Source organism: Pleurodeles waltl, chromosome 4_2 (assembly GCF_031143425.1).
Source record: "Pleurodeles waltl isolate 20211129_DDA chromosome 4_2, aPleWal1.hap1.20221129, whole genome shotgun sequence".
NCBI classification, from domain to species: Eukaryota; Metazoa; Chordata; class Amphibia; order Caudata; family Salamandridae; genus Pleurodeles; species Pleurodeles waltl.
Genome location: NC_090443.1, coordinates 95,051,498 through 95,068,508, shown reverse-complemented (window position 1 = coordinate 95,068,508; position 17,011 = coordinate 95,051,498). Strand labels below are relative to the sequence as shown.

Sequence of the window (17,011 nt, the reverse complement as noted above, 5' to 3'; positions counted from 1 at the left end):
GCCACAAAAGCACACTCCTAAAAACTCCACCTCCCACCCATCCCCACGTTAGGCACTTACGCTTACAATGAGGCCCTTAGCTTTAAGTGCTTAGTCTAGGCAGACAGACTATGGGTACTTCAGTAACAGCAGTGCCTTATTAAAGTAAGCATGTAAAGATACAGAAAAAAACGCTACATCCAATGACTATGAAAATTTTTCTCTTTTAGGACTTCCTCCCAAGTTACACAATGCACTTCTATTGCAGGCCACTAGTCTTTGCTTGACCAATGAACTATTGAAAGGAGATTCTTCTTTGCAGCCAAACCTAACAAGACAATTAATTTACAGGGAAGGTAAACTTTTGCTGCGACCAAGATCACAGCTCATCCTCTCTTTCCTTCTGCAGTTTCCGGGGTCCCAAAACCGGCATCGTACCCGAATGTCATTTGACCAAAATATTTTAGCAGAAACATCATTTACATTACATCATCGCCCCACTGGAGTTAATAATAGACATCCAATATAGATGGAGTGATGTAATTTATGATATATCCATGAAGGGTGCAGGGAAAACAGTACTAGATCAGGCAAATTTTCATTTTCAGCTTCTGAAAAAACCCCAGTGCTCTTGATGCCCCATCCACAAAAAGTTAGAAAAAGCTGACTTAATACCTTATCCCTTCTATTGTTTAGCTTGACACGAACTTTGAAAATACATTTCAAGGAGCCTAACCTTTTACATATATATATCTCTAGTGACCATGAAGCCACGGTGCTTCTCATTGAACCAAAGGTCATGCTGATTGGTTCATCAGCCACAAAAAGAAAACTATCACAAGGCACTTTACCATTGCTTGGCAAACTTTAGATTGGAGTTTGATTGGATTCAGAGATTATTCTATTGCATTCCGAGTTTAGGTTTGCGTATGCAGCTACTAAAACACCAACACCCACACACAACTCCAGGTGACAAAATAAGCTAAGTCTTACCATCTTCAGAAGAGCGAAATAGACTTTCCCCCAAAAGGCAGCTACGGAAATCAGAAAGCCGTCGCATCCGACCAGCAGGAGGGCTCACTGTCTCAGACGGTGCAGAACCATGCGAGCGCCGCCTGGTCAGGTGGGCTTGGGAAGCAGGCAAAACTATTTCCTCCTCATGCTCCTCCTCTTGGTCATGGCCCCTCCCTTCTTCTCCGAGAGTCTCCTCAGTGCTACTGTGGTCTGGCAACTTCACCGCCTCCTCTGCCCCTTCTGTGCAAGGTTCTGATAGCTGCAGGGAGGGAGAAAGACAAGTTTGAATAAATACAATTTTGATTTAACAATTGGGTTTGGGTGATCAGATAAAGAAAATTGTCACACGTTTCTTCGCCTATGTTAAGCTGTGTGCACTGACATCTACATACCATCTCTTAGAGCCCCAATCATAATAGTGCATGTCAATTTACCTTCTGTGTTGATATCATAAGGCCTCAATGGGTAAAGATGAAGCCTTTGGGTCCCACAGGGCCACTGGCGGGAGAGAGGCATGGTTAAGAAAATCTAGGAGGTACATTACAGTGCTCTTATGTCATATGTCAGTGGATTTGGGGGTAAATCTCTTCATTTGTGAACGTGTCTGTAAATAACAATTATTTGTGCTTTTTCTATACTCTGAATCTGTTGCAATATGCTGTGTTGTCAATATTGCAATAGCACACCATAACTTTGGCCTTGTAGAGCTTTCGGAGTCTGGTGCCTTTTCTATATGGTTTGGGAAATTCAGATTAAAAGAAGTCAATACCACACATACAAGTGGTTTGAACAACAGAAAAATAAGATGTTTTTCCAAAATACATTTCTTCTGAAAGCCCATTAGAATTAGGGTTTGTCATTCACAATGTCCCTAAGAGTACTACACACTCATTTACTTGGTCAGTGTATAGTGGGGTATGATTTTGGGGCATGGCTTTCCAATTATGTTGAAATAAGAGTAGTCTGTTGTTGAAAAAGATTAATGAATGTAAAATTGTAATTCTCACCAAAGACCTAAATCAGAGCAACAAGTTCATGCCTTTTGCCCTGTAATTACACTGAGTGAAATTAAAAATACTTTATGCCAAAAATTACAGCCTTATAAGTAATTTCACTTTTACAACCATGTTTATAAAGAAACAAAAGATATGCCTGTTCTGTTCATAAGAATGCCAATATTTGATAATTGGTGGCTGAAACATGTTGATTTTCTTTCCATAACATAGAATTAATTTAGGAGATGAACAAATCAATTGAATGCCCCCTGCTTTTGGAGACCATACTCTTAAACTGTTTTTGGCTATGTGGAAGTCAAAATTCATTGTAGGGATCAGCAGGAGGAAAGCATCTGTAGTACTACATGGAATGTAAAACAAGGAATCTTGGTTTCTTGCAGACTGGCGATAGACCTTCTAATTTACTCATCAAATCTATTTATTTACACAAAACGTCATCATCATTTAAATCATTCTTAGTAAACAAAAAAAAGACTACAATTCTAAATCATTCTTGGGAAGCTCTTCAGGCTTTGTAAGGACTGCACCACTTTGAAACAAACCCATAATTTTCACAACCACTTTGTATTCTGCAGTACTATCAAAACCTGTCTGTTTCTCACCTCCAAAATGTGACTTCTTGGTCCGTCTACTATCCATAAATCCTCGTGACTTCTTTGTGTAACCAGTTCACAATCCTACCCATAAGTAAAAGTTACTGCAAAGGTGTCTATAAAAATGTAACACCCACATTACTCTATCATCCCACCCACTGTGACCCCATCTCATCAATGGCCCTCACACATGGCACCTACTCCTGCACTTGCTCTGCTTACGCTCCTCGTCCCTCTTGCCCACATGCATGCATTCCCAGTCATCCTTCAAAAGTACCATTGCAAACAGCATAGGTGTCCCCTATCCAATACATTACTACCCATCCCACAAGATCATCTTGGCAAACTGTATAAGCGCCCTAGATCCAGTGTGTTATCAGTGTATTAACTGCATACGTGTGCTCTAGTCCAATCATTTCCAGCCATCCAATGCAATTTTAGAATGGCCTGCTTGGATGCTGAGTTATGTTCACCACAACTCAGTGACTGAATCTCTCTGGCACTGAATTACGGCTCTCAGTTCTGTGCATCTATCTCTCACCACGTACGCCCTCACGTTTGGTGGGTTGTGAAAGTGCCTGTTCTGGCTGAGCTGAGGCAGATATGCTATACCTGAGGATTAAAAGTTCAGTGGGGCACACACGTCTCTGCAATCTCTTTTGTTATGTGAAGCCAGGACATTCTCTTGCAGTGAGGGCTAGCATGCCTCTAAGTGGGATTAAAAAGGAGTGAGCATCTCCAAAATACTTTTTTCTGCAGCTTCTAACTCTGATTTAACTGCTGACACTGATATCCCTTTCATATCTTCCGAAGCCAATTCACTATCTTGGTCAGAATTTCTTACGGTAACTCACTCTGCCCAAACTTAACCCTGTCAGTTCTGATTCCCATCTTGGTCCCTGGCCTGCTAGATCTTTAAGGATCTTGGCCCCTAATGGCCATCATTTCTAATGCGTCATTATCTACGGGTCAGGTTCCAGCCTTTTGCAAACTAGCTTCTGTCATTCCCCTACTCAGGGGGGTAGTTTGGTCAATAAGACTGGAGGGGGCTCTTCAGGTTTCGCAACAATAACACTGGTATAGCTTGCTAAAATACATATACAGTACATACCTATATTATGTGAGAAGCATGACATGATGGGGGGGGGGTTAAAGGGCAGTGGAAAGAGAGAGGAGTCCGGATTGTTAGGGACACTTAAAACACAACATTTTTCAAATGAATAAACATTTTTTAAGGCTTTCAAAACCGAGACGTGTGTGTGCATGTGTGTGTGTGTATGACTGTCAGTGTGGGCATGTAAAAATCCCAGGTAAAATCCGACAGACACTTCATCATACCGACTGAAAACTCTTGTACCCAACTATTTACAACAGTATACATTTTCTGGGTGGGTGTAAAACCCCAAACCCCCTGAAGCTACGCTCCTAGCCCTACTTAAGAAATCCTCTCTGGATCCTCTGACTTTGGACATTTATTGTCCTATTTCACTTCTACCAGCAATGCCAAAAATCACTGAAATCTATGTTAACATCCAGCCCTCATGTTATATTGAAGAGAATGCAGTACTTAACACCTTTACATCCGGTTTCCACCCTCCCTTCAGCCCCGAGACCGTGTTGATGGCCAACTACGTTGACATCTGGATGATCTTCGAAGCTGGGAGATCTGGGTGTCAGTAGCTAGGGACACGATCGCGCATAAAATCCTTATAGACAGAGTTAGTGCTGCTGGTCTACCAAAGAACGTGCTTGGCTAGTTGAAATCTTTTCCGAGCTCAAGGTCACAGGGTGTCCATCTGACTACATATCAGCTTTTCCTATCAACAGCATAGTTGTGGGGTTTCCCAAGTCTCAGATTTGAGCCTGACTCTTTTCAACTTCTATGTAATGTCTTTAGCTTATTTCATTGCCTCTTTTGGGCTTGGATTTTATTCTTACACTGATGACACCCAGATTATTCTGAAGCTAGAGTGTGGACAGAATTTTGTCCAAGATCATTTCAAATAGTATTTAACATCTGTGGTCCATTGGATTAATGTCCGTTCATTAAGGATGAACGCTAATAAGACTGAGGTCCTAGTATTTGGAAACCCTTACATTTGGTCTTCTAACTGGTGGCACCAATGTCTTGGGACATGGCCGGTGCCTTATGCCTAGCGCCAAGTTGCCATTTGAGCCTCATATCATTAAACCCACGACCACCTGCTTTGGCATGATAAAGACTCTTAGAAGAATTGTGATGTCTTAATAATTGAACTGAGTACAGATTATGAATGGTTATATGCAAACCTGCATACATTGTCTCCTTTGAAGTTTGCAGCTGGTGGGTATCATGTAAGAACTCGTGCTTCCTATGTAGAGGAGATTAAAAAAGTCTCTTAACACATAAACCTTAAAACAATGAATTAGAAAGAAAAATATCCATTCTCTTAAGGAGTACCATGTTAATGTGTCTCTTAAGTTAATGGAAGGGCAAGTGGGGTTGGGTGGCCAAACTGCAATACAGCCACACATTCCTCATGGCTGCTGTCCACCCATCTGTACTTCTGCCAGAGAAGAACACACATCATGGTTATCTCATTGTCTAGGAGATATATAACAGTGCAGTGGCATGTGTTTGATTTAATGGTCAAGCTCTGTTGCAACACAATAGCTAGACTTTATACTGATCTCTGGCTCACACAACTTGACAGACTTTTGGAGGGTTAACACTTTTTCTGTGGATGCGTACAACGTTTGCCCAATCAAAACATGTAACCCTGTTACCAACATGTGGGCTGAGCCAACGTTGCTCTCTTTTGCACTCTTGAAAGCAGTTTTTTAGGTTGATCGCATATGGTCTGTCAAAGCTGCACAGCCAAACCAGACCTAAAATGTGAACATATTGCAAATTTTGTCTCGATTTAAATAAGTAGGACTGTAAATTTAAGTTCACGGGTTGCTCTAAGGTTGGAGTAAATGCACTGACATTATTTAGACACTTTGGCTACACCTTACTCATAATGTCCAGTTGGGCAGAAATGCATTAGGGTTGCTTCTCATCAGTAAAGTAAAAATGAGGCATAGCTGCTCTGGCGGCATTGCAGATGAAACATTTCACAAAAACATTGTTATAAAAAATGGCCAAATAAAAAACTGTGAGCAAAAAAAGTTTTTTTGCAGGAAAAGTAGCTGTTCCAACATTTTTTTCCAAAAGTGATAACCTGCACATTTTCACACCTTCACAAAAGGTGATACCTTCACTTTGCAGTTTACCATCACCACAAATGGCAACACCTTAACAAAATATCACTGATGGCATTGTCTGCTTCTCTGGCAATTTTTGGAGGTGGAGTCCAGGTTTACTTACCATTCTTAACTAAAACAACAAGCACTGTTAGTGCCAATAGGCAAGACTTATAAATACAAGTGTATTTGTGTCACTGATGGGGTCAGGCACTCAATAAGTCATCATACACACACTCAGTCACTAACCTTTGCACTCATGCATCCATTTATCCATTCGATGATTCATTCTTGCATTCACCATTTGACACAACCATAATAAAGTATAATAATATAGTAATAAAGTATACTCACCCATCAATATATGCAAGATAGTTTAACAGAATAGAAGTAAAAAAAGGAAAACATGATGCCATCTAAACATACAAGGCATAGGCTTACAATAGCAAAACTAAATGTGACAGTGGATGTTGATCTGAGAGAGGTATTGTATATAGTCTATTGCTGTTTTGAAGTTTCTGCATAGCGGCCACATTTAGAACCAATGTGATGGCCTTCTTGAAATGGTAAAACAATGATACACCATGGGCAACAGCATTACTTAACAGCCATCTGGTTTAGAGGAAGTGGCCACATGGAATGCGGCACAATACAGGTGAGCTGTAAGCAAGCGATCTGTTAGCAGTGCCTAGAGAGCTGTGGTATGCTCTTAAGAATAATACAAATAAAAAGTAGAAAAATAAAAGGGGAACTATAAAATGAGAAAATTGAAAACTAAAGGACTGGCCAGACAACCCTGACGTGCATTAATTTTCAGGTGGCTGTGCACATGTGATTAAAATTTGCCATCATTTACACAGCAATATAACCTATGCCTGATATGGACAGAACCATTACAACAGGTAGTACACTGTAATGGATGGAAGCAGAAAGTAAATGACACTTAGACAGACCAGTGGAGACCTGTCAGAGCAGTTCTTAATCTCCCACGATGTATATCAGTTAGAGAGAGTCTTAGGAAATTACATTGGTTACCAGTGGCTCAGCGTATCCAGTTTAAGTCGCTCTGTCTTACTTTTAGGGCAGTTCATGGAATAGGACCACGGTACCTGACTTCCAGACTCCTCCTGCATGTACCTAAAAGAAGATTGAGGTCTTCCCAAGCTCACTTGATTCAGGTCCCTCGCACACATAAAGCCAAATGGGGAGACAAAGCTTTTACAGTAGCTGCAGCCAGAGGATGGAACTCTCTCCCACAGAATATTAGGCAAGAATCAGGTTATATGAAATTTAGGAAAATGGTGAAAACTTGGCTCTTTCCTCGTTAATTTTTTGGTACATCAAGATCAGGGTCTTTGATTTAGTTTGTTTCAGTTTCTTCTATTGGATGTTTTTCTATCTTCATTATTTCTGTTATTTTTCTTATCCTCTGTCTATTTTTTACTACGTGCTTTCTTCCCAGTGCTTTGATGCTCTCTCAGTAGGAACGCGCTTTATAAATCTCGAATTACATTACATTACAGTAGCAGAAGAAGTCTGGCCCAAATGCTATCTATCTATCTATCTATCTATCTATCTATCTATCTATCTATCTATCTATCTATCTATCTATCTATCTATCTATCTATCTATCTATCTATCTATCAGTGTGCATGAGTATATATATATATATATATATATATATATATATATATATATATATATATATATATATATATATATATATATAATTATATATATCCAGACCTATTAGAGGAGGGCACATGGCCACATGTTCCTCAAAACTCAGGGGCACCTTAACAACACATGCCAAACAGCGGAAGGTGCAACAGACTGACAGAGCAGCTGGAGCAACAAGCTTAGGTGGGGGAAGCACAATGCCAGGCCCTGGATCCAACTCCCTCCCTGTCAGTGCATTGTGATGGGCATTTTACTTAACGTTAAAAAAACCTTGAAATTCACTGAACAAAATCAAAGGTTACAGGGACGTTATAGTTAGAAAATAGAATTAAAGAAAGCTTTGGACATTCACTAAAAAACAGGTTACAGGGATGTTACAGTTAGGTTCAGATTTTACATGCACAAAACCATAGAAATTCAGCTGTTATAGTTATTTCAAGTACCTATAACTTGTGCCCTAAGGTAACTATAACTCGCGCCCTCGCCATGCACTGCTATTTACCCCAGATTTTACATCACCCATGACGTCTTCTATGTCATCATTGATAATATCATTGTAACATGTGCAGTAAAATTATTGATGAGAAAACTGTGCATGACTAGGGCGTGAGTCAAAGTGACCTTATGGCATGAGATTATAGTTACTTGAAATAGCTCTAAATGTAACAGTTGAATTTCTTCGGTTTTGTTCACAATATGTCATATCTACTTGGACTACATTTACTCAAACGGATGCATCTTCTGAATCATATAACAGTGGGAACATATGCGCATATCTCATTGTCAATGCATCTCATGCCGTTCCGCTCAGTCTAACACCCTTATTAATAAAGTGCAGTGCAATATAATAAATGATCTCCAATATATAAATATTGCCAAAATATACTTGTTTGTACATAAGAATAGTCATATGTGGGATCCAATCTCCCAGTGATCTGCCTGGGACTGCTTTTAAAACATTAATAAAGTGACATGTGACATGCAAATTGCAATAAATATAAACAGGCAAAAACATTTTTTTTATATTATTTCTCCATATTACTAAATATGTCCAAAAATGTAAAACATGCATCACATGAATGTCCTCCTGATAAGTAGTCAAGTTGATAAAACAACATAAATATACATCATTGTGTAAAGTCTGCTATATCCGTCACAGTTTTTCATCCATATTGTGATCACACTTATCGTTCACTGGTTTTGCTAACCGACAGGGACTTTCATACTTAGGTCTGTAATATGTATAATAGTGTTCAATTTGTCATATATTTCTCATTATTGGATGCGAATTGCCCTTGTATCAGACATCTCTAATATAAGGGTTTTAATCTCATTTTCATTACATTCTCTCTTTATTAGAGATGCACATGCATCTCAGCATTCAAATTATGACCCCACGGTTTCTCCGTTCCTAATGTTCAAATCATTCTGGACTCTGCTCTTCTGAGTTCTAATGTTCTATCTTCCATCCTGGGACCCAGCTTAATCTGTTTGATCCCATAAAAGGTTAGGCTACTGTAATTTCCTTCAAGAACCTCCCAAGAATGTTTAGCTAGTGGGTATATTCTATCATAATTTGTAATTGCTCGAAAATGTTGTAGAAACCTAATCTTTAACTTTTGGATATTACTTCCCACATATTTTTTTCAGACAACCACATTGTATGATATGAATGACAAAATCTGTTTCATGTTATTCTTTCTGTGATGGTGATCTTCTTCCCCTCCATTGTTTTGTATGTTTGCGTGTTGATGGCATATTTACAGGCTTTACAGTGCCCACATCCCCAGAAACTCTTCCTTGTTAACCAAGTTGTTTTGAGCAAATGTGTAGATCCTACCATGTTCATATTCTAACTTGTCTCTGTTGAATTTGTGCACTTTTTTAGCTTTAATTTCTTCCTCCTGTTTGGCGATTTGTTCTTCCATTTTACCTAACAATGTTTTAACCTCCTCTTGATTGGGTATCTTCTCTTGATCTTTCATACGCTCACTCATTACAGCCCTGTAAGGCCATTGTTCTACCTCTGCCCTTCCTGCCTGCCCTGAACAGTTAGCTTGCTGCCCCATCCACCTCCTCCCTACCCTCCGGTGTTCGAGTCCATGCACCAGCCCCCTCCCTCCTGCCCTGCATGTTCGGATGTGCTGCCACTGCCCTCCAGTTAGCTTGATGTCTTTGCCCACTTTTCTGCCCTCTGTTGCCCAGTTCTATGCCCCACCATTACCCTCTTAGCTTCTGTGCTTAGCTACTGCCCCTACCCTCTGTGTGCTTGCCCCTGCTAACTCCCTTTTGCCCATCATGTTCCATGGACCTCCCACTGCCACTCCTATCTACTCTGAGAGTTTTATTAAGCTTCCAGTGCCCCTCACAACTGCCTAGCTCAGATGACTGTTGCCTGTCTATGACCCCTCCACCCTGCCTGTCAGAGTTCCATGCACTTATCCCCTCCCTCCTGTCCGCCATGGTCCATTTTGCTGCCACTCCCCTCTGTACTCCACCCTCTGTTGTGCTGCAACTGCTCTTCCTGTCTATCCTGAAAGTTCTGTTGTGAAGCCCCTTCCCCCGGCCTCTCTTGTCTGTGCCCAGCCCCTCACCATCCCTCCTGTCCTCCATGGTCCCTTGTACATGCCCTTGCCCCCTCCCTCTTTCCCACCATGGCTGTTGTGCAGCCACTAACACTTCTCATTGTCACGCATGGCCTTCTGTGCTGCCACAACCCCTTCCATCTGCCCTGTGTGGTCAGCTTGCTGCCCCTGACCCACTCCCACTTTCCCTCCATTGTGTGTATGCCATTATACTCTCACCGTTGCCCACCATGGTGTGTTGTGCTTCCAGTGCCCATCCTGTCTGCCCTCCATGGTAAGCTTGCTGCTCCAGCCCTGCCACCTTGACCCCTGCCCTCAGTTTTCCATGTGCAGACCCCCATCCCCTCCGTTTGGGCTGCCTGGTCTGTCTCTACCTCCTCCCTCCTGCCCTTTACGGTCCTTTATGCTACAACTGTCCCTCTTGTCTGTCCGGTATGGCCAGCATGCTGCCCTTGTCTCTTTCCCCTCTGCACTCTGGTGTCCATGTGCATGGCCCTGTCCCCTGCCTATCGCTTTCCATGGTCCAATGTGCTACACTGCTGTCCCGCTTGCCCTGTGGCGTGTATTTTTCTGCTGCAATGCCTGCCCTCTAAGGTCAATTTAGTGTCCCTGCCCATCTCCCTCATGTCCTTTGTTCTTTGAGTCCATGTCCCTACCCTATTCTTCCTGCCCTCAGTGATCCAATGTACTATACTTACCAACATTTTGAACTTGGTAAGAGGGAGATTTTGAAAAAGAAACCTGGGGAATTGATTTTCCCCATTGACAACTTACATTGAAAAAGAAGAGATTTTGGGCAGGAAACAGGCAAAATAAAGCTCTTTAGGACTTAAAAACATTGGTAGTCTCCTGCCTGAATCGGGTCTGTTGGCATGTATGGTTGTACTGCCACTGTCTCTTCCTTTTGCACTCAGTGATCTTGCCACAGCCTCTCTTGCCTGTCCTGCATGGTTGGTTTGTTCCCCCTGCCCTCCATGGTCCATTGTGCTGCCACTGCCCCTCTCGCCTGCCCAGTGTAGTCAACTTGTTGCCTCTGCACCCTCCTCCTTGCCCTCAATTTTTCGAGTCCATGCAACTGACATCTGCCTCCCCAGAGTATTCTAATGAACAAGTGTGACACGCCTGACTTCATCTTGATATAATCAAAACTGTAATACCTAAAACATTTCCTTTAGAAGTTATTAAAATGAAAGGGTCTTATTCACATAGAAAGTTTGGTCAGTGCTCTAAAAAACTAAAATGAGGACATAGTTTCTGAGTTCTCAAATAGCGACAAAACACTTCTAAATTCTTTGCTATCTTGATGTTTTTTTATTCAGTTGATCACTTGATTATATGTTGTACTTAAGGGAGAGAATGTGGAGTTAAAGCCAGAGCTTCAGACTTTTCAACTCGGGAACCAGGTTTGAGTTCCGGCATCAACTGGACATCCTGTGATTCTGGGCAAATCACTTAATCTTCACATGTGCCTAAAGCCCAAAAGGAATGTGCCCTTGTGTAATGTAACTGATGCTCATATAAAGCACTTCAATACCTTTGGGTCAAATCTGTGCTAAATAAAACTGCAAGCAACAAAAAATGAAGTATTTTGCACAATTCTGTCATTGGGCTATACATGGGCAATATTTGGGTGATATTTGTGCTGTATTTGGGCTCTTTGTTCTCTGGTGGCCATCTTGGGAGACTTATTTGTTATGAGGCTCCCTAATCTCCTCATGTGCTGCAGTATCCTCAGTAGAAAATGCTTTCAGTTTTCCACTTCGGTTCCATCAAGATGGCAGTCAGATGTGCCACACTTTTGGTAACAATTCAGAATGTGAGCACTCTAGTTGCTTATAAGAACACTGTAGTAAACTGCTGATCACTAGGACATTAACTGTCAGTCAGCTGTTGGTGTTGAAAGTGCATGTTTCAGTCTACATGTCAGAAAGTTTACAGAAGAGGAAGATATTTGAGAACTCACTTAAAACGTGTCCTTACTTTTCTTTCTACAGCGCTAACCATAATTTCTATGAAAAAAATGAAACTCCTCATTTTGTTCCTTTCTAAATTAAATGTTTTAAGTTTTACTAGTTTGATTCAACCAATATGGCTTTAGGTGTTTCACACTTTTGTCATAAGTAAGACTTTTAGCGCTGTAGTTGTTCTTTAGAACACTGGGAAGCTTCAGTAGATTAGAAGGGGATCAACTTACAGGCTGCTTCTGCTGGAAGAACATGTTTTACTGAGAATGTCAAACTTCATTCTCATATGGCTGAGACAGATAGTGTGAACATCTTCCATATCCACTATGGAAAAATCATGAGAAACAGTTTGCTCTCAAATATGATTCATGAAATTCCAGCAGAAGGCTTTTTCACAGAGTAAAATCACCTTAGCAACAAATTATTTATATTGTAACTAAAACCTTTTATCACCCTTCATACGTTCTCCTTTTTGGGACCCTCAAAACCTACCATTTACTACAATGCATCTCAATAGGGTGCTATCGTGTACATTGATCCCAAGAAGGCTGCCATGCATTTCTGGTTGAAGTACTGACAGCCAACCAGGTCTCACCATGAGATCTGTACTTTTGCTCCGCCCAGATACACAAATGTCTTTTTCCTTTAGTATCTCAAAAACTACTGACTGTATTTATACCAAATCACAAAAAGCACAATTTTGGACCAAGAGCTAGCTTTCTGCAAATGTGGGGTAATTCTGTCCAGCGGTTTGGGCTGTAGTCCTGTTCAAAATCCCTATGGGAAAATGCATGGGAAAACGCGTTATGGGAACCCCCCCTTTTTCTCTGCCTCCGCTAGATGGATCACCCCAAAAATTTCAAGACAGCAGATGAACTGACTGTCGTTTTGGTTTTGAAAATTTCATGGAGATTCGGCAAACGTCCCCAAAGTTATTGGCAAAACAAAAAATGCTATCCCTATGGAAACTAGGTCCTAACTATAACTATCCATGGGCGACCGCCAGTAGGTAATGCGTGTGTGGGTGGGTGTATATATATATATATATATACACACACACATACATAATACATACATATAAATATATATATATACAGACACACATACATACATATACACACACGTATATATATATATATATATATATATATATATATATATATATATATATATATACATATATATATATATATATATATGCACACATGTATATATAGTTAGGGCCTAGTTTCCATAGAAAAAGTGTTTTTGACTTGCCTACATCTTTGAAACCATTTGAACACTCTTCACAAAATTTCCCCAAAAAGTGTGAGGTTGGGTTTTGTTATGCATGGAATGTTTCAGGATGATCCGTCAAACGGGGGATGAGGAAAAAGGGAGTAAAAAAGTGTATTTCCCACCTTAAATCCCAAAGACGTATTAGACACAACTGCAGTCTGAACCGCTGGACGGAATTACACCAAATTTGGCAAAAAGATAGTTTTCGGTCTATGGATCACTCTTTGTAGGTCGAGCCTTGCCTTCTCGACATGTTGTAATCTATTCTGAGGGCTTTAACCACGCCCATCACTTTCATTCGTCCCTGGGACTGCCTTTCAAAAATCCAGTGATGTAGTTGGTAAATGCTTTACGCTTTGCAGTTTTATATAGCGCAAACTCAATACAAAGGTATTACAATGTTTAAATGAGCACCACTTATATTACACAAGAACACATTCATTTTTGGTAGAAAGGGGAGATTAAGTGATTTGCCCAGAACCACTGGATGTTGCCACAGCACAGAGACTCGAACCGCGTTCCCCAGCTCCAAAGTTGACACCTCTGGCCCTTACGCCACATCCTCTCCCCTAGGTTTCTTTATCTGGTGCGTGTTGGGGCAGTCTGGGAATAATTTGTTTTATTCAATATAGCGCTTGATAATACAAGTTCTGCCATTTCATAGCACTGCCATTCTTAACCAAATCGCTATAATTCATTTGCAGTTAAGCTGTTATTCTCTTTGTATACAGTCAATGTTTTTAAACGTTAGGCTGGTAGCTCAATGGAGAGGAATACTTCCTTTAAAAGCTTAACACACTGAAATATATGGCTGCCCCTTTTCTTTGATCCTAACTCTTTTGACTCCCTCAAGCTCTCGGTTAAATGCCACAAAGGCTCCTTTTTCTATCTTGTTTGGCGCTATAAACGTTTAGGTAAACATACTAGAAAAGATTACATCTCTAGGGTATCACAGCCAGTCTTTAGGAATGAGGCAAAACCCTCCCAAGATGGTCGCCTTGTTATTTCCTCTCTCCTGCAGCAACTGGCCTGGGAGGGTTGCTGTGGCACCTGGCATACATCTACTACACTGCAAACCACAACACATAGGTTAAAGATACTTTCATTTACAACTCCAATAGCTCTAACTCTTACAAATGCGAGACATATTGCATTGAAAATGCTTCTTCTTAGTTGATGTAAATCCGTACAATCGTTTTTGAGATATTAAAGGGAAAATAAATTTGTATATCTAGCACCGGGGATCCATTGTGATCTCCTGCCGAGATCTGATTGGCTGCTAACACTTCAAACAAGAGGTGTTGGACACCATTTTGGGACTCTGCTTCAGCCGAGTCTCAAAAAAACCCATTAAAAAAGAGGGGTAGGTGAGTTCTACCCAACCCCTTGTTTTGATCCAGGAGTCCCCCTTGGACCCTGCTAGGGCTTAAAAGTATTTCTTTTAAAATCTTACCTAAATTTCTGGCTGGTTCCACGAATATGGCTGAGATGTGTTAAAAATTGTGGTCTCACGTGTTTCTCATTTATTTTGCCCCCAGGTGGGCCAGGTCCAGGGTGCATGGGATTACCTAGGGCTTTTAGAAGCACCGTGGGCCAACATCTCCCTGGGGCTATGCTCCCCACACCCCGGGGACCACTACCTCCGCAGGGCTAGTTGTAAAATAATATAATGGGGTGGTCCTGCTGATCCCCCGCACCCAGGAGATCACCACCTCACCGGAGCTACATATTATAAAATTGATAGGGGGTCCTGTGGGCCCCCTGGGTCCCAGGGATTGCCACTTTCCCAGGGCTACAAAATGATTTAAGTAGGGGGTCTGAGCAGATGCCCAGCCCCAGGGACCACCGCTTCCCCGGGGCCAAATAGAAAAGAAGGAGGGGGCACGCGGCCCACATCCTGGAGCCATACATGGCACTGGGGACCATAAAATACTCTCAAAATATATATTTAATGTTGCTCCCTTTACACTACAGACCCCTTTGGCCATGCGTGGTGCAGGGTTTGGAGCTTAAAGGGGGTTGACGCCAACCCCTCCGTGCATGGCCGAAGGCTTGGGTAGTTATAGGGGGGTTGGCCAGAGGCCAGGCCCTTGGGCTAAGCTCCCCCACACATGGCCAAAGACCATGCTGTTGGATTAACATATACTAATTAAAATGAATTTACATTAAGAAATCATAGAAATTTTCCGAAGAAAACAAAGGTTAAAGGGACATAAGAGCTGGGAAATAAAATTAAAACCATCATAGAAATTCACTTAAAAACTAAAGGTTACAGGGATTATAGTTACGAAACCCTAGAAAGTTAGCTATAATTAGAGTTATTTCACGGAACTATAACTTGTGCCCTAAGGTAACTATAACTTGTGCCCTGGCATGCACGGCTAATAACCCCACATATTACAGCACTCATGACATCTTTGATAACATCATTGATAATGTCAATGTAATATTTGCAATACAGTTTTTGAGGAATAAACTTTGCAGGGAGGGGGCATGACAGATTTACTGGCAGGTTTCTTCTTGTTAAACCAATAGAAAAGTTTTTTCCCCTGGACTCATTGTAAAAATCTAAACTTTCGCTGTGTGCATGCTTAATTATCAACCCAAGAACAACATATATGACTTCGATCTCAAACAATAACCGATTATGCTCCAACCCCAGTATTTCAAATTTCATAAATATTTAATAAAATATGCCTAAAGTAGTAGAGACATTTTTTAATCTAGTTCATCATCCATGGGACCAGGTACATCATCAACAACATTTGGTATACAAATAACATAAAAAACAACTGTATACAACCAAAATATTATTAACGTTACTGTGTCAATGCAGCAGTTCAGTGGCTCCTTGACCTTTATCTTACCTTCTTCAGGTCCAATAATTGAACTAAAACTAGCAGAAAACATAAAATATATATCTCCATAAAACCGGTTGTTAAACAGAATATCTAAACACATACAGCTGGCATACCATAATGTTCTTACTATAATTATTTTATAAGTACCACATAATACAACAAAAGGACCTGATTATGAACATGGTATATATCTATTCATCTCAAGCTTCAATAGACATGATTTTAATATATATTATTCTTTACAATGTCTAATTTCATACACATTTAATTAGCATGCTTAGGGTATATTGTTGCCATGAGGATCAAATAAAAACATCCTAAGGGACATCCTTCGTTTATTTTATTTGTTTTATTTTAATATGTTATACCTGTATTCTTACTCATTGGTATTCTCTAGGATTTTATACCATCTATATTCAAGGTGCCTTGTAGGTCTTGCAGGCTGCTAAAACAGTGCCTTGTGCTTCTTGAAAACACATATAGGCATATTTAGATTGGTATTTTGTTAAGAGCTACTTATTTGGATTTAATTTTTGCAAAATTAGAGCTCACCTTGTTAAAATCAGGGTTCAGAAGGAACATAAACTTTTGTTCCTTTTTTTTAAACTGGGACCTTTTGCTCCCGTTGATTTATACAGGAAGATAGTTTTTCATTGGTCCCTTATCTACGCAATCCATACCCTTACCTATTTAGCCTTCCTATTATGTGTTTGTGGTTTACCACGTGTCCCTAATCTATGCAATCCGTACCCTCAACTTTTTAGCCTGCCTGTTCTTGTACCTGTGGTTACCCATTGGTCCCTTAGCTCCCCAATC

General features: G+C 40.7%; 1 protein-coding gene across 1 annotated transcript in view; it reads right to left on the bottom strand.

The window, feature by feature from the left end:
• ARHGEF25 (Rho guanine nucleotide exchange factor 25) overlaps positions 1 to 17,011 on the bottom strand; it is a 728,124-nt gene that overhangs the window by 638,601 nt on the left and 72,512 nt on the right. Inside the window, exon 2 of the mRNA XM_069230834.1 lies at positions 973 to 1,252. Coding sequence (XP_069086935.1) covers positions 973 to 1,252 — 280 coding nt within the window. The remainder of the gene's footprint in view (positions 1 to 972; positions 1,253 to 17,011) is intronic.